The following is a 26,312-nucleotide window of genomic DNA, read 5'->3' on the forward strand; positions in this document are numbered from 1 at the left end:
GATTCTACCTTCCTATCAATAAATTATGACTATTTACACATAGGTTCAAACTGAAATCAAAAAAAAATGGAGACGGTGGAAGCAGAAGAAATATTTAGCTGCTGATTCACAAAACCGACACAGTTCCATAATGAGCAGTGGAATGACTGGTGGGACACGGGCATCTCTGCTGACAAGTTCCACTTCCAAGGAACAAGAACTTGTTTTCCAGGAATCAAATGTTCTTTAAAGGAGCGAATATGATATTGTAGTTCAAGTGATTTACTTAACTGTGAACAATTTGAGAATACATAATGCTGCTATTTGTAGATCAGGTGCCAGGCTTGACAGATCTGCTGGGAAGTATAAACTGTCCCAAAATGGTTTGCCTGGTGAGTCGGTGTTTGTGTTAAATGCTTATTAAGGATTGTTATTCTGATTAAGAAGGGTCATGATCAGATATACAAAATATGCATGTGTGGATTATGTGTGACTATACACATGTATATTTTGTATGCAAGCAAGTTACATTCATTTTGTTCTATCCATTAGCTATAAATTTATGGAGCAGGTATTTTGTAAAGTATTGTTGAACTATTTTCCAGTCAAACTTGGTAATGTCTGAAGCAGGAGTTCCCAAAGTTTTTTATGCCGTGGACCCCTACCATCAACCGAGGGGTCCATGAACCCCAGGTTGGGAACCTTTGGCCAGAAATGTGTGTGGTTCATGTTTTAGAAAAAGAGAGTCATAACACTAACTCATTGATAATATCGCCTTTGTCAACATAGGGAAGCCTATGGGATAAATTGTGTAGACAAGGAAAGCAAGAGGGAGATCCATCAGAACCAACCGGTGAGGATGAGATAGACATATTGGTCTGTCAACATCCACTGTAGCTGGTGCTAGTCCCCAGTGATAGTCTACATTCTCTGCACTGGCTAGGATGCTGCCCTGAACCTCACATTTCAATGCCCAACGCCAGACCTCACTGGCATCCTCTCCAAACTAATCCACAGCAATATCACTTCAACCATTTCATCACTATGGGAGTCTCAAAGGAAGGCTGAGCCCTCAGGCAGGTTTCTAACATGGCTGTCCTATTATCCTATCTACCTATAATGCTATAATGATCTTCTTAACACTGATTTTAATACTCTCATTCTTGAAAACACACCCTGAGTGATAAATAGTAGTAGGCCCTCTGTGGACTGGGGTTGACCGTGGATGCTGTGTCCTAGCCCATGCAGTACGATACGGAGAGCAAGCTGATGCCCATGCACCAGGCTCCCCTCTCCACGTGGCTGATGAATCCAAAAGAACGGCGGAGACTGATACAGTTTAGCACCAGCAGTGTCGCAGGGGTTGCCAGTCAACGTCGAATTCAGTGTAGGGACTCCAGCTCCGGATTTTTTCCTCAGAGGTTACTCCTGAAGCCTTCCCCGTGAGTGGGTATAGCTGCAAAGCAGCGGAAGCTTGAGAACAGTTTCCCCTCTCTTACATGAGCTGCCAACCACGGCTGACAAGCCCCATCTACCTGAAGCGACTGGTTTTAAGGCGCCAGTAACCCAGCTTTGTCCCTTGTCCTGTCAGTAGAAACAGTTCCCCTGGGCTTAGTAGCTAAGCTACACATGAAGGCCAGGAGATGGACATGGTTGTCAGAGGCTATTTGAGGTGCTCGCCATTAGAGCATTTAATAGGTAGTGGGAGCTTGTCCCCACAACCTCCCCCAGCCATGACAATCTTAAGACACTAGTAACTTGTAATTACTAGTGTCTTATGTAACTTCTGTGGCACCTGGCCGAGTGGTTAGGGCTTTGGACTAGCGATCTGAAGGTCGTGGGTTTGAGCCTCGGCCGAGGCAGTGTGTGTGTCCTTGAGCAAGACACTTAACCACACAATGCTCCAGTCTACCCAGCTGAGAATGGGTACCAGCAAGAATACTGGGGGTTAACCTCATGATAGACTGGCGTCCTATCCCGGGGGGGAGTCTCGTACTCTCAGTCGCTTCACGCCACAGAAACCGGCCTGATTGGCCACAAGGCTCAGGACAGACTTTAATCATTAAACTTGTAATTATAGATCTATCAAATATAACAGTAATTAAATGGGAGGAATAATTTTCATTTTTCAGAAAGTAGTTGTGCTGTGAAACCCAGCATTTATTGCCTAATTCTGTATTACCCTTCAGTAGGTGAGCAGCCACATTAAATAGCTGCAGTCCTTTCACACAGATCCTCCCACACCACTGATAGGGAAGAGAGTTCCAGTAATTAGATATATTTATTGTGTGGGATTGGGAGGGGTACCTGCTAGTGATGGTGGTTTCATATGCATGAAGCTCTTGTCCTTTTTGATAGTAAAAGTCATTAGTTTGGACGTTGTTATCAGGGTTGCCTAAACAAGTATCTGCAGTGCATGTTCTACATGATTATTCTTGGCTAGTCAGGATATGAAGGGATGCAGGAGAAGGCAGGAGATTGGGGCTGAGGGAGAAAAGGGATCAGCTATAATGAAATGGTGGTGCAGACTCAATGGGCCAAATGGTCTAATTCTGCTCCTACATCTTAGGGTCTTATGGTCACCACCTGTTGTCCACGTCCTCTAGTTTTTTTGTTTGTCTTTCCCTGAGTAAAAGTGCACTCACCAGCTCTATGCCATTCATGATCTTTTGCACATCTACGAAGTTACCATTCAGTCTCATACCCACCAAGCTTACTCAAACGGTCCCTATAAGTCAGGCCTGATTCCTCGTGACAGTCTCATAAAAGCCATCCAGCTGAATCCTGGCAAGATTGTCCTTTTCCTTCACACGGTGCTAATGTGGCCATACAAACTTCCTAGTGAATTATTGGCGGGGGTGTGATTAAGGTGGGTGCCGGTAAAATTTTTTGAAATTTGACTTACACAATACCAGATCTTAACACTTATCCGATGAAAGGCAAATCATAAACAGGAGAAAGTCTGCAGATGCTGGAAATCCAAAGCAACACACACAAAATGCTGGAGGAACTCAGCAGGTCAGGCAGCATCAAGGGCATTGAATGAGCAGACAACGTTTCTGCTGAGACCCTTCACAGAAGTGAGAAGGAAGGGAAAGATGCCAGAATAAAAAGGTGGGGGAAGGGGAGAGGATAGCTGGACGGTGATAGGTGAAGCCAGCTGGATGGGAAATAAGAGCAGGAGAAGAAATAATCTGACAGGAGAGGAGAGTGGACCATAGGAGGAAGGGAGGGAGGAGGAGACCCAGGGGGAAGTAATAGGCTGGTGAGAAAAGTAAAATGTCAGTGTGGGGAATAAAGGAAATGGGGAGTGGTGTGAAATTTGCTTGCCGAAAGGAGATATCAATATTCATGCCATCAGGTTGGAGAGTATCCAGATGGAATATAAGGTTTTGTTCTTCCATCCTGAGGTGGGCCTCACCTTGGCACAAGAGACAGTCATGGACCGACATGTTGGAATAGGAATGGGAATCAGAATTATGTTTTTTTATCGCGCGCTGAATTTTTTTTCGTAACAGTGAATACACCTTCTGAAAGCGAAAACAGGGTACTGTACTAATGTAGGTCTTTCGTAACAGTGAGGTTTCGTAAAGCGAATGTTCGAAAAGCGGGAGACACCTGTAATCCATACAGCCCTTCCCACCTGCCCCATCGTTCAATAAGATCCATTTGATCTTCAAACTCAATGTAACTTTATGCAAAATTAGTTATTTAGATAAGAGCAGAATGTTGCAAAGTGCAGGTAGGTGGGTGGGAAAAAACTGAAATTTAATATAGTAAAATACAGTCTCATCCACTTTCGGCCGATGAATGTTAAGTCAACATATTTTCTCCATGGTGAGAGGCAAGGAACTGGAGATAAGCAGGCAGCTTTACCCATTAGAATTAAAAATATTTTAAAGGTCTGTTAGAATATTGGCTGTGTGATGAAGCCGGACTCTCATTGCAGTGTCAGTAACAGTTCCCATTAGAATTATTTCAAGATACACTCTAAGCACTACTTCATTTATGTGAAGAGAATTTACAGTGAGAAGCAAAGAATTTTTGAATTGAATTGACTTTATTTCTTACATCCTTCATACACATGGAGTAAAAATCTTTACGTTACGTCTCCGTCTAAATGTACAATGCGCAATCATAGTAATTTATAATCATTTATAATAAATAGAACAGTCAATGCAACATAGAACTACACTGAAATCAGCGTGAGTTAATCAGTCTGATGGTCTGGTGAAAGAAGCTGTCCTGGAGCCTGTGGTCTTATCTTTTATGCTGTGGTACCATTTCCCAGATGCTAGCAGCTGGAATAGATTGTGGTTGGGGTGACTCAGGTCTCCAATGATCTTTCGGGTCCTTTTTTCACACCTGTCTTTGTAAATGTCCTGAATCATGGGAAGTTCATAACTACAGATGCGCTGGGCTGTCCACACCACTCTCTGCAGAATCCTGCGATTGAGGGAGGTAGAGTTTCCATACCAGGCAGTGATGCAGCCAGTCAGGATGCTCTCAATTGTGCCGCTGTAGAAAGTTCTTAGGTTCTGGGAGCCCGTACCAAACTTCCTCAACCGTCTGAGGTGAAAGAGGTGCTGTTGTGCATTTTTCACCACACAGCTGGTGTGTACAGACCACGTGAGGTCCTCGGTGATGTGGATGCCAAGGAACTTAAAGCTGTTTACCCTCTCAACCCCAGATCCATTGATATCAATAGGGGTTAGCCTATCTCCATTCCTCCTATAATCCATAACCAGTTCCTTTGTTTTTGCAACATTGAGGGAGAGGTTGTTTTCTTGACACCACTGTGTCAGAGAGATGATTTCCCTGTTGGCCACCTCGTTAATGTTTGAGATTAGGCCAATCAGTGTAGTGCCGTCAGCAAATTTATTTAGCAGATTGGAGCTGCGGGTGGTGACACAGTCAAGGGTATACAGGGAGTAAAAGAGGGGACTTAGTACACAGCCCAGTATAGAGGGGCTCCTGTATTGAGAGTCAGAGGGGTGGAGGTGAGGGAGCCTACTCTTATCACCTGCTGGTGATCTGACAGGAAGTCCAGGATCACTCTAGAGGTGCAAATGGACAGACTCTTTTCAAGTGATCATAGGCCATAGATCCCTATTTTATGTAGATCTATTTCTGGTTAAAGCTTAACATAAAATATATTTTAGGTTTTTGTTTTAATACTGATATAACATATCCTCATTCTAGCATTGATGATGCTTAATCTTATTTTTCCTTGTAACTTCACATGATATACACAGTATGAGCTAACAGTAATTTGCAAGATAGTAACTTTTTTATGTCATTAATCAAATTCTTACATGATTAGTTATTCAAGATTTCCTTAAAAATTATAGTCTGGAAGTCTGAGAAAAGTAACATTGAACAACAAATTTTTTTGAAGAGTATTGCTTCCTCTTTTTTTTGGTTTATGATAGAGTGCTTGAAGCTGAATACAAATATAGTTTCAGACTACTTGGAGAAGTAAGAAATTAACTTTTATTGAATCGTCGTCGTGGCTATCCCTCGAGGTCGAGGATGATGGTCTTCATTCTAAAGAAGTGGCCTACAGGGTGAAGACGCCTGTGCGCGTATCTGTTTAACGTGTACTTGATCTTGCACTCCAAGAAGCACATGGTACTTCACAAACCAACTGATTCCAATGGCATGGAAACCATGACGATTGGAGCTGATGGATTTGTTGCAGCCTTCATCCGCCTTCACAGCCGTTGAGTTCGAGGTAACCTCATCCGCCTGTTCCACCGTTGAGTTCTTGGTTGGATTGTTCTTTGTCAGGGACCTCACCCTCGACCTCACCGCCATGGGTGACCCTGCCAGGAGCATAGCTCCAGACGGCATTGCTCTCGGGATCACAGAACCACACAAGCTTCTCCACCATGACAAGGTGACAATCCACGCAGAAGTTTTATTGAATATACTGCATTTAATTGCATAACAGTGCTGACACTTTGCAATAGTTCAACAAAGCTAAACATGTTTTGTTGATGATTTTCATTTGTAATCAGTTTCTGAGGCTTCTCACTTAAATGTCCAACAACAATCAGCCAGCATTGATGGATTCCAGTTGCCCTGATACCATTTCTCCATGACCACAATGTCCTGGTGTAATCTTTTCACCATGCTCTTCACTGACAGTGAAGAAGTCTAAATGGGAATACAGAAAATGAATCCTTAGTGACATGTTGCACTTCATGGTCATGTATGCTTGAAGCATGTTGTCAACCAGCTGCACATAGTTTGGTGCTCTGTAGTTGGCAAGAATATCTTCTTCAACATCCTTGAATGCCTCCCATGTGATTTTGTCCAACCCACCTGAAATCCTTTAAGTTGTCTGTCATTAATGGCCTGTTTGATTTGTGGACCAAAAAAATGCCTTCCTTAATCTTGGCATCAGTTATCCTGACTTGAATTATAAATTGAAATAACAAATATAGACGATTTTTAAAAATGGTGCATGACAGCGAAATTTTAGGAAGATTTTCATGATCAGCGGCCCAAAATCCTTAAGATACAAGCTGAAAGGAAGCAAAATCTTTGTTGTCCAGTGTAATCAGTATTTTCTTAATGGAAAATATGAGCACTTTTAAATGCCTGTATTAAGCGTAAACAAACATTCATGTGTCAAGGATCTTTTGTTCAATAGCAGTTAATTGTACATTATAAGGTATATGCAAACCAACATTAATCCATGTTATAATCTACATAACGCATTGGAAAGGCACGGATTAATCAGGAACAGTCAATCTGGGCATTTTAAGGGAACAGCATGTCTGATCAACTTTCTTGTTAATGAAGGAACAGTGTGCTTGGATTTTAGCAAGGCTTCCGACAGGCAGGCTTGTCAGAAATGAGTAAGTAGATGGTGACCAAAGGAATGCACCAAATTAGCTCAGAAACAAGAAGTGAAAGTTTATTGGTTGACAAGTGATTTTTTTTGACTTGGCATCATCCTTTACCAGAAAGGTTCCACAGCTCCTTTGTGTTTTTGTGATTAGATAATGATATTGAGAAATAATAAAAACATTGATGAAGATACAGGATGAAAAGAAATTTGATGATACAACACCTTGCTGTGTAATTCACAGGAATAAAACCACAGATGATCTCAACAAAAAAAATCGCAATTGGAATTTAATCCAGGGATCTGTGAGGTAGGTACCAAGAGGGAATATGATAGAGGTATACAGAATTATGAGGAATATAGAAAAGGTAAATGCAAGCAGGCTTTTTTCCACTGAGGATGGGCGAGACTACAACCAGAGGTCATGGGTTAAGGGTGAAAGGTGAAAATTTTAAGGGGAACAGGAGGGGAAACTTCTTCATTCAGAGGGTCGTGAGAGCGTGGAACAAGCTGCCAGCACAAGTGGACCATGCGAGCTTGATTTCAACGGTTAAGAGAAGTTTGGATAGGTACATAGATAGTCAAAGTGTGGAGGCTATGGTTCTGGAACATGTCCATGAGAGTAGTCAGTTTAAATGGTTCAGCACAAACTAGATGGGCCAAAGCACCTGTTTCTGTGCTGTACTTTTTTTATAACCCTGTGGTGTGAAGGAACAAAGTTGAAAGTAAATTTATTATCAAAATACATGTATGTCGCCGTATATAGAACCCAAAGATTCATTTTCTTGTGGGCATTCTCAATAAATCCGTAATAGTTATAAATAGATAGGGTCATAAAGGAAGCTTTTAGCACATTGGCCTTCATAAGTCAACGTATTGAGTACAGAAGATAGGATGTTATGTTGAAGTTGTAGAAGACATTGGTGAGGCCTAATTTGGAGTATTGTCTGCAGTTTTGGTCACCTACCTACAGGAAAGATGTAAACAAGGTTGAAAGTGTACAGAGAAAATGAAGGGTCTCGGCCTGAAACGTCGACTGCACCTCTTCCTAGAGATGCTGCCTGGCCTGCTGCGTTCACCAGCAACTTTTATGTGTGTTGCCAGAGAAAATTTACAGGTGTGTTGCTGGGTGTGGAGGGCCTGAGTTTTAAGGACAGACTGAATAGGTTAGGACATTATTCTCTCGAACATAGAAGATTGAAGGAAGATTTGATAGAGGTATCGTAAAGTATGAAAGATGTAGACAGGGCAAATACAAATAACCCTTTTCCACTAAAGTTGGGTGGGACTACAACCAGAGGTCATGGGTTAAGGATGAAAGGTGAGAAGTTTAATGGAAACATGAGGGGAAACTTCTTCACTCAGAGGGTCGTGAGAGTGTGGAATGAGCTGCCAGCACAAGGTAATCCATGCGAGCTCGGTTTCAACATTTAAGAGAAGTTTGGATAGGTACATGGATAGTAGGGATATCAAGGGCTATGGTACCAGTGTAGGTCATTGGGAGTAGGCGGTTTAAATAGTTAAAGTATGGACTAGATAGGCTGAAGGGCCTGTTTCTGTGCTGTACTTATCTATGACCCTATGACTCCAATGATAACCATAACAGGATCAATGAAAGATCGCACCAAATTGGTTGTTCAATCAGCATACTAAAGACAACAAATATTTCAAATACAAAAAGAAAGAAATAATAATAATAAATAAATAAGCAATAAATATTGAGAAAATGAGTTGAAGAGACCTTGGAAGTGAGTCCGTAGGATAGGTTGTTGGAACAATTCAATGATAGGGTGAGTGAAGAAGAAGAAGAAGAAAGCCCTTAACTCTGAGTGGAGTCATCGGGATGCTGTCATGACGACGTTCTTTTAGTAGGCTTTCTTATTTTTATGAGGCCGAGTTTCTAGCTCGATGCTCAACCCAGCACGGATGGAAAGCGTGCAAGGGAGCCGGCTGGATTTGAACTCGGGAGCCTTTGCTCCGAAGTCCGGCGCTGATGCCACTATGCCACCAGCCAGCCTAGGGTGTGTGAAGTTGAGTGAATTTATCCTGTTTGGTTGAAGAGTCTGATGGATGAGGGGTAATAACTGTTCCTGAACCTGGTGGTGTGAGTCCTGAGGTTCTTGCGCCTTCTTCCTGATGGCAGCAATGAGAAGAGAGCATGTGCTGTGTGGTGGGGGTCCCTGATGATTGACACTGCTTTCCTGTCACAGCATTTTCTGCAGATGTGGTCATTGGTGGGGAGGACTTCACCTGTGAAAGACTGGCCCTAATCCACTACACGTTGTAGGATTTTCTGTTCAAGGGTAGTGGTGTTTCCATACCAGGCTGTTGTGCAGGCAATCAATATACTCTCTACCAGGCAAGCTGTAAAAGAAGTAGAGGCACTGGGGACAAGACAGGTCCTCAGAAGTAAGAACACTGAAGAATTTAAGGTTAAAGAACAGAAGACCTTGGGGTATATATGCACAGACCCTTAAAGATCATAGGGCAGACAAATAAGATAAGCAAAAAGACAAACAGGAAGATTATATTAAAACTGTATGCAACAATAAAAGACATAACTGAAGAACTCTGTACTGTTCCAGTTATGTTACTGGAAAGATATGATTGCACTGAAATTGATGCAGAGGAGTCTTAACAACATTTTGCTGTGATTTGAAGATTGTAGCTGAGGTGTAGGGTTTGTTTCTTAGGGAGCAAAGGGGGCTGAAGTGAGACTTTATTAATATGTCTAATTATCAGGTGCTGACCCACTGACAAGACCTCAGTGGTGACAGGGTATTCATTAGTCTGACAGCCTGAGGGAAGAAGCTGCTACCCAGCCTGGCAGTCCTAGTCCTGATGCTCCTGTACCTCCCTCCTGATGGTAGAAGGTCAAAGAGACTGTGGGATGAGTAGCAGGGATCCTCTTCAATGCTTCAGGCCCTTTGTATACAATGCTGCTGGCCATGACAGCCTGGGGATAGCTTCTTTCCCCCGGCTTTGAGACTACCGAACTAACTGCCACCACCCAGGTCTCATCTCACATGAAGTGCCAGTAGTGTTGTACTGTTTACTTTTTCACTTGGGTCATAAATGCATCTTATTATTTGTGGTAATATCACTTTATTTGTGTGAGTTATATGTGCTGTGTTGTGCACCTTGATCTGGAGGAATGCTGTTTTGTTTGGTGGTATAAGGTTGAATAATAATAAACTTGAACTTGAAGTGTCACATATGGGGGGGGTGGGAACGGAGGCCTCAGCAGTGATCCTCTCAGTGGTTTTGACTGTCCTCTGCAGGGTCTTGCAGTCCCATGCCTTCCAGTTTCGGTATCACACAATAATGCAGCCAGACAGGAGACCTTTGTTGGTGCTCCTGCAGAGAGCTGTTAGAATGGAGAAGGGAACCTTGCACACCTCAGATGCTGTTGCCCCCTTGTTGACTAATGAGCAGATGTTTGGGTCCAGGTTAGATCATCCACCAAGGAACCTTGTGCTCTTCACTCTGTCCACGGTAGAGCCATTGAAGTGGTTGACCTGCACCTTTCTGAAGTCCACAATGATCTCTTGTCTGGTCCACGTGCGACTCATCACTCTTGTACCATCAGTGAATTTGATGGTGCGACCTGAGCTGGTGCTGGCAGTGATTTGTGAGTCAGCAGTAAGAAGAGTAGTGATGAGCACACAGCTCAGTGTGATGGAGCTTGAGATGTTTCTGCCTCGGGTCTTCTCGTCAAGAAATCCAAGATCCATTTTACAGGGAGGGGTGTTGAGTAAACCATGAAGGACAGTTTATCTACTAGCCTCTAAGGGATGGTTGTGTTAAACGACGAGCTGATGTTGATGAATAACAACTGGGCATCTGAGGCATTAGTTTCTAGCTGGGACAGGACGGAATGGAGAGCTGAGGCTATGCTGTCATAAGACCATAAGGTATAGGAGCAGAAGTAGGCCATTCGGCCCATTGAGTCTGCTCCACCATTCAATCATGGGCTGATCCAATTCTTCCAGTCATCCCCACTTCCCTGCCTTCTCCCCATACCCTTTGATGCCCTGGCTAATCAAGAACCTATCTATCTCTGCCTTAAATACACCAGGTGACTTGGCCTCCACAGCCACTCGTGGCAACAAATTCCACAGATTTACCACCCTCTGACTAAAGTAATTTCTCTGCATCTATGTTCTAAATGGACGTCATTCAATCCTGAAGTCATGCGTCATCATTGCACTAGTTAGAGTGGTAGGTGAACTGGAAAGGGTCCAATGTAGCTGGAAGGTGGAAGATCCATTACTAGCTGCTCAAATTATGGTAACTGCCTTGAAGCCTACAGAGACAATGGACAATTGCACAGAGATACTAAAGATAAATAAACTCTTCTTGGGCTTCCAGCCGGGTACAAGTATCAATTTTAACCAACGTTTCGATGACAAACTCTTCCATCGATATCAGGGATGACGCCTGGGCAAGTCTAGTCCAATGGTATATATACCCCCTTCACCTGTCCCTCCGGATTGGTTTGGCCTCATCCAATCAGGTTTCTGCGGTCCCACTTTGTTTACAATTGAATTCCAGTATTTACTTAGAGCAAGACGTTTGTCTCTGTTAAAATTCTTTTTTTCTAGTTTTATTTCAATGGCTTCCTTCACCAAGTGGTCCCAAAAGCTAAGGCTAAAAGGTGAAGGAAATCAATCGGGCTCTTAAAAGGGCCAATAGAAAAACCAGGAAACCTAACAATGAGGGGGAACCCGTCACTGCTGCCTGTCTTCCCTATCTTTCCACAGTTTCTGGAAGGATCTCCAGGATTCTGAAGAAATACCCGACTAATACCACCCACAAACCTGTAAGGAAGCTCAAATTACAGCTTATGCTGGTCAAAGATGACCTGGGACTCAGGATATCTGGCGTTTACAGGATTCCCTGTGAATGCGGAGCAGTGTATGTCGACCAGATAGGGTGGAAACCCACATCAAAAAACTCAGGAGGTGCATTCGTTTGAGTTACCCAGAGAAATCGGTGGTAGCAGAATATTGCATTCACAATGGCCGTAGGATTGACTTTGGCGCAAACCTATTGTGCCGCGCCAATGGCTTTTAGGACCACTTGGTGAAGCCATTGAAATAAAACTAGAGGAAAAGAATTTTAACAAAGGTTCTCTAAGTAAGAACTGGAATTCAATTGTAAACAAGATGGAACAGCGAAAAGCTGATTGGATGAGACTAACCAATCAGGAGGGATGGATGGTGGGGGTATAAATACCACCAAACTAGACATGCCCAGGCATCATCCCTGATAAAGATAGCAGAGTTTGTCATTGAAACATCAGTTAAAATTGATACCTGTACCTCGCTGGAAGCCTGAGAATAATTTATTCATTATATACGCTGGGAAAGCAATAGATCCTTTTTCAGATACCAAAGATGTCTGTTAAGACCTGTATTAGATGGGCCATACAATCTCTTAGAGCACAACCAGGTATGTTATCTGGCCCCGCAGCTTTGCAAGGATTTAACCTGGCAAGGATCCTCTTCACCGCTGTCTGTGGCCAAGCAAGGTGCATGTTGTTCTCTGACACTAACCAGGCGTCAGGGAACATTTCGGGAGTGCAGTATTATGTGTTTTACTGGAACGGGGCTGCACGAGGACATACCCGATCAAATCTTTTCCATGGACGGCTTCCAGACCGTTCGGGCTGACTGGAAGTGCACTGAGAGCGGTAAGTGTACAGGAGTTGGGGGCTTACTGTTCTGGTTAACAACGGATGGTGCAATACTGGTCATATTACGATCGAGGAACGTGTTTGTAGACCGGATATTGAACTTTTTGCTGTTGGACCCCGGCCACATTCCACCGAGATACAACACTGGGCGTCACGGGAAGTTGTTCCTGCCTGTGGCCATCGAACTTTGCAGCTCCTCCTGTGGAGGGTCAGACACCCTGAGCCATTAGGCTGGTCCTGGACTTATTTCCATCTGGCATAGTTTGCATTTTGTTGTTTGATTGTTTGTGGTTTTTGTATTGCTATATTTATGCTCTATTCTTGGTTGGTACAGCTGTAACGAAACCCAATTTGCCTCGGGATCAATAAAGTATATCTATCTATCTATCTATGTTCCTCGGGGAGAGGAGGCTTTCCTTGATGTTATATTATTCGTTGTATCAAATCGTGCGTAGAATGCATTCAGCCTATCAGGAGCAGAGGCGTCACTGTCATTGATGTCCAGGATGGGTTTATAATCCCTGTTATGTACAGATATGTCTCTTTCCTGTACTCTGATTTATTGTTAATTTAAGATAAGTCCCACTGCAGTAGTAGTGTATGCAAACTTGTAGATGAAGTTAGACCACAATCTGGCCACACAGTCATGAGCTTACAGTGAATAGAGTACGGAGCTGAATACACAGCCTTGTGGAGCACCAGTGCTTAGAGTGGCTGTAGGAGCCACGTATCTCTTTTCTGATGTCAGAATTAGCGAAGTTAACGTTAACATTAGCAGAAACAAAATTAGCAATTATGAAATTAGTGACATTAGCAAAACAAGCAGAATTACCCTCATTTCACTAATTCTGACATCACTAACTTTGATTGCTCATCTTTGCTGGTTTCATAATAAAGGATCGAATATACTTTTTTCTACCTGGAACTCAGTTCTTGGGAAGCGTGTCACACAACGTGAATCCCCTGTCACTCGGGGGTTTTGATTTGTTTCTCAAGTAACTGCTACAATAGCAGAGATGTAAAGAGATAGAATGGAACTGGTAGGTCGGGTTAAGGGAAATCCAAAGATGTACTGCAGCTGTATCAAGAAAAAAGTTGTGGCTATGGAGAGTGAAGGTTCCTTTAAATATCATCAGATCTATGTCTTCAACCACAGGAGATGAGTTGGATTTTTAATGAACATTTCTGCTCTGTGTTTACTTAGGAGAAATTTATGGTCGCTCAGGAAATAAGGGAAACAGGTGGACATGTTTTAGAGAACATCTGCATTCCCAGGAGGAGCTATTTACAGCCAACCAGTGCAGTAAGGTGGATAAAATACCAGGGCTTGACCAAGAGTATCCTTGGACTTTGTGGGAGACTAGAGCAGAATTTGCAAAGGCCCTTGTGGAGATATTTGCTTATCATTAGCCACTGGTAAATTTCCCAAAAAGTAAAATGTTGTTTCCTCATTTCAGAAGCAAATCAAGGACAAGCTAGAGCATTACAACTCATAAATTCAAGAGATTCTGCCAATGCTGGAAAACTTGAGCAACACACATGAAATGCTGGAGGAACACATCAAGTCAAGCAGCATCTTTGGAAGGGGATGAACAGTTGACAACTTGGACCAAAACCTTTCGTCAGTCATCTTTTCATTTATCTCCTTAGATACTGCCTGACTTGATGAAGTTCCTCCAGCATTTTCTGTCAGTTTGACCTCAGTGGTGGGCACTGTTCCCTCCAAGGTGCACGGGTATGCAGCTGCACAGTAACAGAAATGCTCCGCGCACATAGCCTTTGTTGCCACGCAGCTGGAACTTTCTTTTATATATTAATATAAAGTGCTGCACAGTTTTCTGGCCATGTAAGCATTTCCTTCTCAGAGCAAAGGTTGGTCTATGCAGCTATAAAAAAAGAATTAAAGAGAAGGTTGGTGGTGGATGAGCTATTGGAGGGGTTGCAAGGGAAGTGATCTACCAGCATTCGGATAGATAGGCTGATTAGCAGGAGTTAGTATGGAAGGTCATCAACCTTCTTGAGTTTTTTTGAAGAGGTAAATAAAAAGATAGATGAGGGAAGGGCAGTGGATATTTTGGATTTTAGTAAGACCTTCTGCAAGGTAGGCTGGTCTATAAGGCTAGGTTCCATGGAATTCAGGGAGAGCTCATGAAATAGATTCCAATTTAGCTTGGAAATGGGAAACTGAGGGTGGTGGTTGCAGTTTATTTCTTGGCATGGAGGCTGGTGTCACGTGATGTATTGCAGGGGTCGGTGTTAGAACCCTTGTACTTATCTTTTATCTAAATTGTTTGGATGCAAGTATACAAGGCTTCTTTGGCGAGTCAGCAGATGACTCAATTAGGTGGTGTTGTTGAAGTGAAGAAGGTCATCATGGAGTACAGGGGATCTTGCTGAGTTAGAGACGTTGGCCGAGGACGGGTAAATAGATTTCAATACAGACAAGAGTGAGCGGATGCATTCTGGAAAGTCAAATCACTACAGCACTTATTCTGTAAATGGTAGGGCACTTAGGGAGTGTGATGGAACAGATGGACTTCAGAGTAAAATTGCATAGTTAGTTCAAAGTGAAGTCAGTATACAGTGGTGAAAAAGGCTTTTAAAATGTTGGCCTTCAGTCAGGGTATTGAGTATGAAAACTGGGAAATTATGTTGCAGTTGTATAAAGTTGTTGCAGAGGCCACACAGAATACCATGAACAGCTTTGGTCAGTCTGAGAGTTAACTTTATAAAAGTGGTTAAACTTCGGAGTGGTGTAGATAAGGTGACGGTGACAGCGTAGGAGAGTCCAGCGCTAAAGGGCACAGGTTTAAGTTGAAAGGGAAAAATATACAAAAGGGATTCTACTTGAGCTAAACAAAGATACATTCTGCTTTAAATTTAAATGAACAGACCTCAATATTAGAAGGAAATCTCATAACTGCAAGTTCAAGTTAGTTGTTTCTGAATATGACACTCCACTTTACCTTTGTAAAACTGGGACCTTGTAATCCTTCTCGTCATTAAAATTCACTGAATGATGTTAGTATATTTCTGTGGTAAATGAACTAAACACATTGCACTAAGTCCAGTCCATTTCACATTAGGTATCTTGTTGACAAAAGAATACATAATAATTACCATTAAACAATCACATAAAGAGCAGTTTCATTTCTTTGGGTAGAGATTATTGAGGAGAATTTTGATAATATACGTGTTCTTTTAATGATTTCATTCCTTTGTACTCTAGATTCAAAGTTTACCATCTTACTTTCCCCACCCCCATCCACATTTCTTGGTTTGGCAATGATTTCACACATTTTAATTTTGTTGCAAGTGACTTCGGTAGGCAGTGGAGAAAAGGGTATTTAAAATGCTGACCTTCAGTCAGGGTGTCGAGTATAAAATTAGGAAATTATGTTACAGTTGTATAAATTTGTTGCAGAGGCCACAAAGGGAACCGTGTACAGTTTTGGTCAGTCTGAGAGTTAACTTAGTAAAAGTGATTAAAGTTCTGAGAGGTAACAGAGATAAGGCAACAGTGTAGGAAAGTACAATAATAAAGGGTATAGAGTTAAGTTGAAAGGTGAAAGATTTAAAAGAGACCAGAAATCAACTTTTCCACGCCAAGGGTGGTGAATAGATGCAGTGATCTGCCAGGGGAAGTGGTTGAGGCGGATGCAATCGTACCATTCGAAAAGCACTTGGTCAGGCACATAGAGAGGAGAAGGTTAAAGGGATATGGACCAAACACAGGAAAGTGGGACTAGCTGGGTGGGCACCATGGACATTTTGGGCCAAAGCACCTGTATTGTTCTATAACAATCACAAATGAAGGGTTTTAATTTAAGTAATTATTAAATTCTACAGTCTAACAAGATTCTGAGATGAGTATTTTTAGACCATAAGATATAGGAGCAGAATTAGGCCATTTAGCTCATCAAGTCTGCTCCACCACTGGTCAATCCATTTTACACCTCAGCCCCAGTCTCCTGCCTTCTGCCAGTAACCCTTCATGCTCTGACTGATCAAGAATCTATCAACCTCTGCCTTAACTTGGCCTCCACAGCCGCAAATTCCACAGATTAGAACCATAGACCACTGCACAGAAAACAGGCCATTCAGCTCTACTAGTCTGTGCCGAAATGTTATTCCGCTAGTCCCATTGACCTGCATCTAGTCCATAACCCTCCAGACCTCTCCCATCCATGTACCTATCCAATTTAATCTTAAAGCTTAAGAGTGAGCCTGCTTTTACCACGTCAGGTGGCAGCTCGTTCCACACTCCCACCACTCTCTGAGTGAAGAAGTTCCCCCTAATGTTCCCCCTAAACCTTTCCCCTTTCACCCTAAAGCCGTGTCCTCTCGTATTTATCTCTCCTAATCTAAGTGGAAAGGGCTTATTCACATTTACTCTGTTTATACCCCTCATAATTTTGTACACCTCTATTAAATCTCCCCTCATTTTTCTACGCTCCAAGGAATAAAGTCCTAACCTGTTCAATCTTTCCCTTTAACTCAACTCCTGAAGACTCGGCAACATCCTGGTAAATCTTCTCTGCACTCTTTCAATCTTACTGATATCCTTCCTATAGTTAGGTGACCAGAACTGTACACAATACTCCAAATTTGGCCTCACCAATGTCTTATACAACCTCCCCATAACATCCCGACTCCTATACTCAATACTTTGATTTATGAATGCCAGGATGCCAAAAGCCTTCTTTACAACCCTGTCTACCTGTGACGCCATTTTCAGGGATTATGTATCTGAACTCCCAGATCTGGGAATGAAAGGGTTAACATATGAGGAACGTTTGTCTGCTCTTGGACTGTATTCCTTGGAGTTTAGAAGAATGAGGGGAGACCTCATAGAAACATTTCGAATGTTGAAAGGCATGGACAGAGTGGATGTGGCAAAGTTGTTTCCCATGATGGGGGAGTCTAGTACAAGAGGGCATGACTTAAGGATTGAAGGGTGCCCTTTCAGAACAGAAATGCAAAGACATTTTTTTAGTCAGAGGGTGGTGAGTCTATGGAATTTGTTGCCACGGGCAGCAGTGGAGGCCAAGTCATTGAGTGTATTTAAGGCAGAGATTGATAGGTATCTGAGTAGCCAGAGCATCAAAGGTTGTGGTGAGAAGGCCGGGGAGTGGGACTAAATAGGAGAATGGATCAGCTCATGATAAAATGGCGGAGCAGACTCGATGGGCTGAATGGCCGACTTCTGCTCCTTTGTCTTATGGTCTTATCCCTTTGTTCCTCCGCACTCCTCAGTGCCCTACCATTTACTGTGTATGTCCTACCTTGATTTGTCCTTCCAAAATGCAACACCTCACACTTGTCTGCATTAAATTCCATCTGCCACTTTCTGGCCCATTTTTCCAGTTGGTCCAGATCACTCTGCAAGCTTTGAAAGCCTTCCTCGCTATCCACAACGCCTCCAATCTTAGTGTAATCAGCAAACTTGCTGATCTAATTTACCACATTATTATCTAGATCATTGATATAGACAACAAACAACAATGGTCCTAGCACAGGTCCTTGAGGCACACCACTAGTCACAGGCCTCCAGTCTGAGAAGAAATTCACCATTCGCTGGCTGAAGAAATTCCTCATCTGCATTGAGCAAAATGTTTCAGCAAAATAATATAAAATGATTTCATTGTTCTTCGTGGATTTCATTGCTAACTGAAAGATTAATTCTGCACAAAAAAAAACACAATTTGGAAGCTTCCCTATTAGCTCAATTACTCATGGAAAGTTAGTTTATATCAGCAAAGTGGCTTCAACACATTGAGTGGAAATGGCGAGAGAAAAATATCAGCCAGTGTTACAGTAAAAATTATAGAGCAGCAGCTCCACTGTGAGCTTGCAGGAGGAAATGTTGAGAACATGATAGGATTTAGTTATGATTTCACCACTAACAATTATCATTCCAGTGCTCATTGTTACAATTCTGCCATGAATAAAGCTACTGGAAGGAGCTGTATTAACTGTCATCATATTTTCACAAAGAACCAGCAAATGAAGGGAGAAAATAGAGAAAAAATTAATATTAATATGACTAAATTTAAAACTATCCTACACAAATATTCAAGTAACAATTACCAAACTAGAAAAGGGTATTTTGAATGATTAACAGAATTACATTACAGTTTTAAAACTTCAGGATTTGATTTTGAAATGTTCCGTCATTATGTGCTGTGTCGTATGACATGGGTGATCATGGTCTTCACATGGCCATGATTGTTCTTACCAAATTTTTTCAACAGAAGTTATTTGCCATCGCCTTCTTCTGGGCAGTGTCTTTACCCGACAGGCGACCCCAAACATTATCAATGCTCTTCAGAGATTGTCAGCCTGATGTCAGTGGCCACATAACTAGGTCTTGTGATATATACCAGCTGCTTGTATGACCATCCACCACCTGCTGCCATGGCTTCACATGACCCTGATCGGGGGCTAAGCAGGTGCCACACCTTGCCCAGGGTTGACCTGCAGGCTAGCGGAGGGAAGGAGCACTTTATAACTCATTTGATAGAGACACATCTCCACCCTGTCACCCCTTTGAAACGTAGACCATCAAAAATAGTTTTTTTTGTTATTGGTCTTTGTGAAGAAAGCTGGTACAGATTGTCAAACAGTATAGCAATAAGAGATGTAGATTTGTATCCCCAGCAAGTATCCCCAAAGTGCTGTGTGGCCTTCACAACAAGGCTTATTCACTTTAGTGACTTGTCCTTTGTTGCCATTAATGCCCATAAGACCCTAGTTTATTACCTTAAAATTAAACTTATAAACAGTCAATTTATTTTTCACCTACAATTGTGATTATTAAATGCTCGAAAAAAATACAAAAATCAAAAGGAATTCTATTTGGGCTAAGCAACTAATGCTGCTTCAAATTTAAATGAACAGATCTCAGTATTAGCAGGAAAGCTCATAACACTTTCTATTCAGCAAGTTCAAGTTAGTTGTTTCTGAATATGACACTCCACTTTACCTTTGAAAAATTGGGATCTTTTCATCGTTCTCACCAGTGATGTTGGTATACTTCTGTGGCAAATGAACTAAACACGTTGCACAAAGCTTAATCCATTTCACATTTAGTATGAGCACGTAGCCAAGTGGTTAAGGCATTGGACTGGCGACCTGAAGGTCGTGAGTTCGAGGCAATGTGTTGTGTCTTTGAGCAAGGCACTTAATCACACATTGCTCTGTGATGACACTGGTGCCAAGCTGTATGGGTCCTAATGCCCTTCGTGGAGAGGGGAGACTTGCAGCATGGGCAACTGCTGGTCTTCCAAACAACCTTGCCCAGGCCTGCGCCCTGGAGAGTGAAGACTTTCCAGGCGCAGATCCATGGTCTCACAAGACTAACGGATGCCTTTTTTTAATTTAGTATAAGACCATAAGATATAGGAGCAGAATTAGGCCAATCAGCCCATTAATTCTGCTCTGCCATTTCATCATGGCTGATCTTTTCCCCTCTCGGATCCATTCTCCTGCCTTATCCCCATAACCTTTCACACCCTGACTAATCAAGAACCTATCAACTTCCACCTTAAATGCGCCCAGTGACTTGGCCTCTATGGGCGCCTGTGGCAATTAATTCCACAGATTCACTACCCTTTGGCTAAGGAAATTCCTCCTCATCTGTTCTAAATGGACGTCGCTCTATTTGGATTCTGTGCCCTCTGGTCCTAGACTCCCCCAGCAATGGAAACATTCTCTCATCTTCCTCACCTCCACTCTACGATGCCTTTCAACATTTGATAGGTTTCAATGAGATCTCACCACCTCCCCCCCGACATTCTTCTAAATTCCAGTGACTACAGGTCCAACACAAACTCTCGTCATATAGTAACCTTTTAGTTCTATGAATCATTCTTGTGAACCTCTTTGAACTCTGTATCTGTCGTATCTTGTTAAAAACAGAATACATATTAATTACTATTAAACAATCTCACAAGGGCTGAAAACTATTACATAAGCTGCAGTTTCATTTCTTTGGTTATGGGTTATTGAGGGAAATTTTGAGAATATTCATTATTTTAATGATTTCATTCCTTTGTTCTTCAGATTCAAAATCTACTGTTTTCCCCCAACCCCATACATATCTCTTAGTTTTATACTGAATTCACACATTTTAATTTCTTTCAGTCCTTGCACACTATATTTCACATTTTGTCTATTTGGTATTTTTAGAGTTATTCTCCTGACCATTTAGGTCTCAGATACCCCCATTTCCCTTGCTGCTGAAAAAAATATTTGCAACCAAAATGCACAGCAGTTTGTCTACATAATGCAAATGTCTAAATACAAGTGATTCCAGAGATGCTGGAAATCCAGAGCAATACACATAAAATACTGGAGAAGCTCAGTAGGCAGCATCTGTGGAAATGAATAATCAGTTGACGTTTGGGGCTAAGACCCTTCATCTGGATTGGAAAGGAAGGGGCAAAAAGCCTGAACAAGAAAATGGCGGGGGGGTGCAGCTGGGGAAAGAGTAGAAGCTTAGAAAGTGCTAGGTGAAGCCCGGTTGGTGAGGGGGTGGGGAGAATGAAGCAAGGATCTAGGAGGTGATAGGTGGCAAAGGTAGAGGGCTGGAAAAGGAATCTGTTAGGAGAGGAGAGTGGACCATGGGAGAAAGGTCACTGGGGGAGGTGATAGGAAGGTAAGGAGAAGAGAAGTGGTAATAAGGGGCCCAAAGAGGAATTAAAGAAAAGGATAGGGGGAAAGCGGGAAAATTGCAGGAAGCTGGGGAAATTGATGTTCATGCCGTCAGGTTAGAGGCTACCCTGACATAACGTAATGTCTAAATACCCTGTTTCAGCAAATTATTCAATAAAGTATCTGCTAACAGGTTATAGTTTGAAATAAACTCTTAAGATTATATCTATAGTCTAAAATCTATTAGTCTGAGAAGTTGTTGCACAACCATCCCGATGTGATATACAAAAGGCATTTTAATATGAACTTCAATAAACAGAATTGAACATTATGGAGAGCCTCTTTCATTGCTGACAAATGCTTGCATAAAGTGCAGGATGAACAATATTGAATAGCCATTGAAATCAATGTTCTGTTGTTAAGGTTTTATCTTTTTAAATCTGAACCAAATTTGAAAAGGCAGCAAACTACATGCCTACTTTTAACAGCATCATTCTAAAGCTGATTTCACAGAAATTTATTTTACAATGAACATACAATTCGGAGAAGGCACAAAAAAGTGGTTTCACAACAATGCAGATTTACAAATCATTTAAAAATGGTACAAATACAAAGAAGTAATATTAATAAAAGCATTTTAATTCAGTGTGGATTATAATTCATCCTAGCTAGATGGGGATGTGCAAATAACAACTTGTATTACAATTTCTTTGTTTTTAATTAATGATAGAAAGAAGGTTTTTTTTAAAAAACTGGTTTGCTCTTATTCAGTATATTTAATAAAACAAGTTTGTATGACATACAGGTATTATTAAAAGCCACTTCTCCCTTTTGCTAAAGTAATAACATTCAGGCCATTCAAACAAGAAGTTTATAAAATGCATAACATTTAAATATTTGGTTTGTGATGATATTATACTTGCTTAATTCCCCATTTTTAAAAAATCTCAATATATTCTGTGAATGTATTTGAATCAGAAGTATTTATTTGTTGAGTGCAGCATTATTGTAAAAGATTTAAATGTGATCTATTGCATTTAATAATCATTGTGTAAAACTGAATTTGATGATATTGGGCTGATTTGTTGTAGCCTTTCGTTACTGCATAAGCTAAGCTGTAATTTGTGTCCTTTTTCATTATAATTATTTCATGCTTAAAGGTTCCTTTATATGATGTATCATTAATTGTGAAATGTTTGTGATCAAATCAAGAGCATCTATGAGAATGTGAATAACACAAAATACCTTTACTGTATAATGACAAGTTGTCTATAGTTGTCAGAGATCTTATTAAATTTGTTCTTGCATAGGTTTCAAACTACACTATTTAACTACTCATATTAAACCCAATGTTTCAGATTTAGTCATGAAAGAGTTTCATGTTATTCTTTCTTAAAGGATGTTTCCTTTGGTGGGAGAGTCTAGGCCCAGAGAACATCGCCTTAAAATAGAGGGATGTCCATGTGGAATGGAGATGAGGAGGAGCATCCTTAGTCAGAAGGTGTGGAATCTGTGGAGGCCAGGTCACTGGGTGCATTTAAGATGGAGGTTGATACATTCTTGATTAGCCAGGGCATGAAAGGTTGTGGGAAGAAGGCAGGAGATTGGGGTTGAGAGGGAAATGGATCAGCCACGATGAAACGTTGGAGAAAACTCAATGGGCCAAATGGCTTAATTCTGCTCCCATGTCTTTAGTAGTTATTTAACGCCACATCACTTCACTTATTATAGCACTTTAGCAGTGCAGTGAGCTGGCAGGACATTACGTAGCACATCAGAATAGCAAGGCTCAAGCTGTTGACTGCAATATTGTTATCATATGGGGTAATTTTCAGTGCCTCCTTAGTAAATACTGCATTGACAGCACAGGATGATAAAGTGTCTCTGTTCAGTGTCAGAATTAAAACTTCTAGATGACAGGTATTGTTTAGTGAAACTTACTGCAAAAAAAATCTGTTCTACCCCAACGACGTGCCTCAACACAACTTCAGAGCAGCACCTGTACTGCATCAGTATCCATTTTCCTAATTCCCCCAGCCATCAGTCATTTCCAGAATTTCCCAGTGATTCAGTTAGTTTAGTGTCAACTTGGGAACATTTTATGTTGTAAACCAACCCCCAAAAGGTTTGGTTTAAGGCTTTCCACATTAATTTTACTCAAGAGCTCCTGCAGTCAAAGAACAGGAATCTTTCATCCAGAAAGTCTGTCTTCGTTTCACATCCAAATCCCATGAAGGTAAAAAAGCACAATGTAGTAAACCATGGTGCTATTATTAATTCATTAAGGACACTTGTCTTGAAATGCACTATGTAGTTGTATTGTTTTGAAGACAAAAATCTCAAAAAATATCCAGGATACTTTCTTTAGGTAAGGAAATGCCTGGAATTTTCAAGTATTACTTCAATGCCAACTTCATGTTTTCTCCTCACTTGCCTGGCTCTACTGCAGTACTGTCAACCCAATGGGTTCTTCTAAAAGAACAAAAATTGCAATGTTTCAGGAAAGTTTTTGACAAATCCACACACTTCCCCACATCTCACCTGGAAAATTTTTTGGGTCTGAATATCGGAATCATCTCTGCCATGGATGGTCCCAAGCCCAGCTGACAAGGGAGGAGGGCTGGGCATGGGGCTAGCAACTCTGTCCTGTAACAACCCACAGCGACGGAAATGTGAACAGTAGCTCCGCAGACCTTGTTGATGGGAGAGGAAGGATTCACCATGAAGGGCTACACTTGCATAAGCTTGAAAAATTGACCCAGAACAGAGGACTCCAGTGGCCTATGTCCCAGTAGTGGTGATGCTCTCGAGAAGATGAAGAATATCTGTATCAAATTTATTGACTTCTTGTAGAAAGGGAGAAACACAAAAGCCCAGATTACAATACAAACTGGAGTAGGTTTTTAAATAAAGCAAAATGATAGGTTAACAATATCACAAGAGATACTATAACAGCTTGCACTTTTATTCACATTTCAAATATACAGACAAGGAAGCTTATTTTTACAGAAGTAGGGAAATTAGAACAATTACACATCTACTGAATTATCTTTAGCTGAGGGGATCGTGTAAATTTGAAGACCACTAATACTGCTGAGGAGCGAAAGGCAAGTGGCAATGAATTCACACCAGAATGCTAAACTTAAACCAGTGAATGTAATATAGTTCAATAACAGAACGGCAAAGGTCAACATGCCAACAGACATCATGCAAAACGATAGTAGAGTCAGTCCCGAGCCAAAGGTCCACTTGCGTCTGGTGTAGTCATCTTGGCAAAGCTGAGAAGTGAGTAGCATCTCCAAACCAAACATTGCCACCACCACGGCAAGAGTGACAGTAATCCGTATGAAAACTAGGCCAGTGTATAAACCGTCTACCTTAGCAACACTGATATCAGCTGTACACTGAGCCTTCTGGTCAAATTCTAAAGTGCAAAAATGCCAGAGTCCAAATATCTTCCCGTCTGCAAATAGCCAGTGACCGTAGCACACAGAAATGGAGGATAGAACCACTACTGTTGCTGTGCAGAGAATTATAAGAATCCTGATGAGTACATCTAGTATTGATCTTCCAGTCTTCCTGTGCAGGAGGCTCCGAACCTGTAATGAAATGTACACATTATTAAAGGAGTGCAAGTTTTTACAAATAAAACGGTGGAGGCGTTTTATGTTTCAGAAAAGCCACAGCAACTCATTTATTGACCACCAAAAAATTGAACACAAAGCAAGCTAAAAGTCCTTCACACAATTCCCTCATCATGTCAGACCCACCTCTCAATGTGAACCCTAACCCAGTATCAGTGGTTATGAATTCTGTACGTTTCCACCAATTACATTACCCTACCGGAGGACATATTTACAGAATCCACATTCAATTAAATTTTACTTGTCACTTTCACAATGAGAATAGATTTCACTCAGCTTTCCACATCAATCTTTACTTTCAATTACCGTAATTAGGAGAATTTTTATCGTAGTGGTGGTCCCAGACTGCATGGTGGTAATTCACTCCCTAATCGGTTACAGAAGCAGCCCTTATGATAATCAATACAATTAAGCAGTTGAACCTTGATGGTAAAACAATGGGGGGAGAAAACATGATCTTTACATGTATTTACATATTTAAAAGATAAAATCTGGACTTTAAGCCAATCAAGTTTCCTTGAACTGCCAATATTAAGCAGGGAATATTGACACATTTTGTGCTCACTCAGATAATGGATTATGGTTAGTGAATTAAACTCTTTTTTTATTTCAGACACCCAGTTAATTCATAGATGAGAAAATGGGCTACCTATAAGATGGCCCCGCTGGAAAGAGTAGCTAAAAACCTGAGGTAAAGTTCAAAGTAAATGTATTATCAAAGCACATGGCATCATGTACAACCCTGAGATTTATTTTCTTGTGAACATACTCAATGAATCCAATGACCATCATAGAACCAATGAACACCAACTTGGGCATTCCACCAGTGAGCAAAAGACAACAAGCTATGCAAATACAAAAAGAAACAAAAAGAAAAGTACTAATAAACAAGTAAACACTAAATATTGAGAACATGAGATGAAGAATCCTTGAAAGTGAGTCCATAGGATGTGGGAACATTTCAGTGATGGGACAAGTGATGTGCGAAGTTCAAAGATTCAAAGTACAGTTATTATCAAAGTTATCCCCTTTGGTTCAAGAGTCTGTTGTCTGAGGGGCAAAAGGTTTTCTTGAACTTGGTGGTGTGAGTCCTGAGGTTCCTGTACCAAGGCAACATTGAGAAGAGAACATGTCCTGGGTGATGAAGTTCCCTAATGATAGCTGCTACTTTCCTGTGACACCATTTCATGTAGATATGCTCATTGGTGGGGAGGGCATTACCCATGATGGACTGGGCTATATGATTGACTTTAAAAGAAAATCCATTCTATGATTTTAGATATCCATTCAAATTCATCTTCAATGACAAAATGTTGAACAAACCATAGGACTGGGATACTCAGCAAATAGCGGTGAGAGAAGTCAAGGATGGATTATAATTAGAGAAAGCCAGGCCTGAGGTACATGAATTAGGAATGAAAGAACATTATAACATAGCTATTTTTTAAAATGGGTGTGTCCTGGTCTGGATTTTGGTTTG

The 26,312-nt window shown here is 41.4% G+C and overlaps 2 protein-coding genes across 4 annotated transcripts in view; one reads left to right on the top strand and one right to left on the bottom strand.

Annotated features, from left to right (window-relative positions):
- Window positions 1-3,079, top strand: part of LOC134347747 (secretin receptor-like) — an 87,563-nt gene extending 84,484 nt beyond the window's left edge. Inside the window, exon 13 of the mRNA XM_063050153.1 lies at window positions 44-3,079. Coding sequence (XP_062906223.1) covers window positions 44-229 — 186 coding nt within the window. The 3' untranslated portion in view covers window positions 230-3,079. The remainder of the gene's footprint in view (window positions 1-43) is intronic.
- Window positions 3,080-17,659: 14,580 nt separating this feature from the next.
- The window catches only part of tmem37 (transmembrane protein 37), a 36,077-nt gene continuing 27,424 nt past the window's right edge, over window positions 17,660-26,312 (bottom strand). For 2 of the 3 annotated variants that reach the window (XM_063052464.1, XM_063052466.1), the window contains one exon: window positions 17,660-24,787. In XM_063052464.1, coding sequence (XP_062908534.1) covers window positions 24,218-24,787 — 570 coding nt within the window. In that variant the 3' untranslated portion in view covers window positions 17,660-24,217. The remainder of the gene's footprint in view (window positions 24,788-26,312) is intronic. The other variant, XM_063052465.1, reaches the window with a different exon arrangement.

Source organism: Mobula hypostoma, chromosome 6 (genome assembly GCF_963921235.1).
Source record: "Mobula hypostoma chromosome 6, sMobHyp1.1, whole genome shotgun sequence".
NCBI classification, from domain to species: domain Eukaryota; kingdom Metazoa; phylum Chordata; class Chondrichthyes; order Myliobatiformes; family Myliobatidae; genus Mobula; species Mobula hypostoma.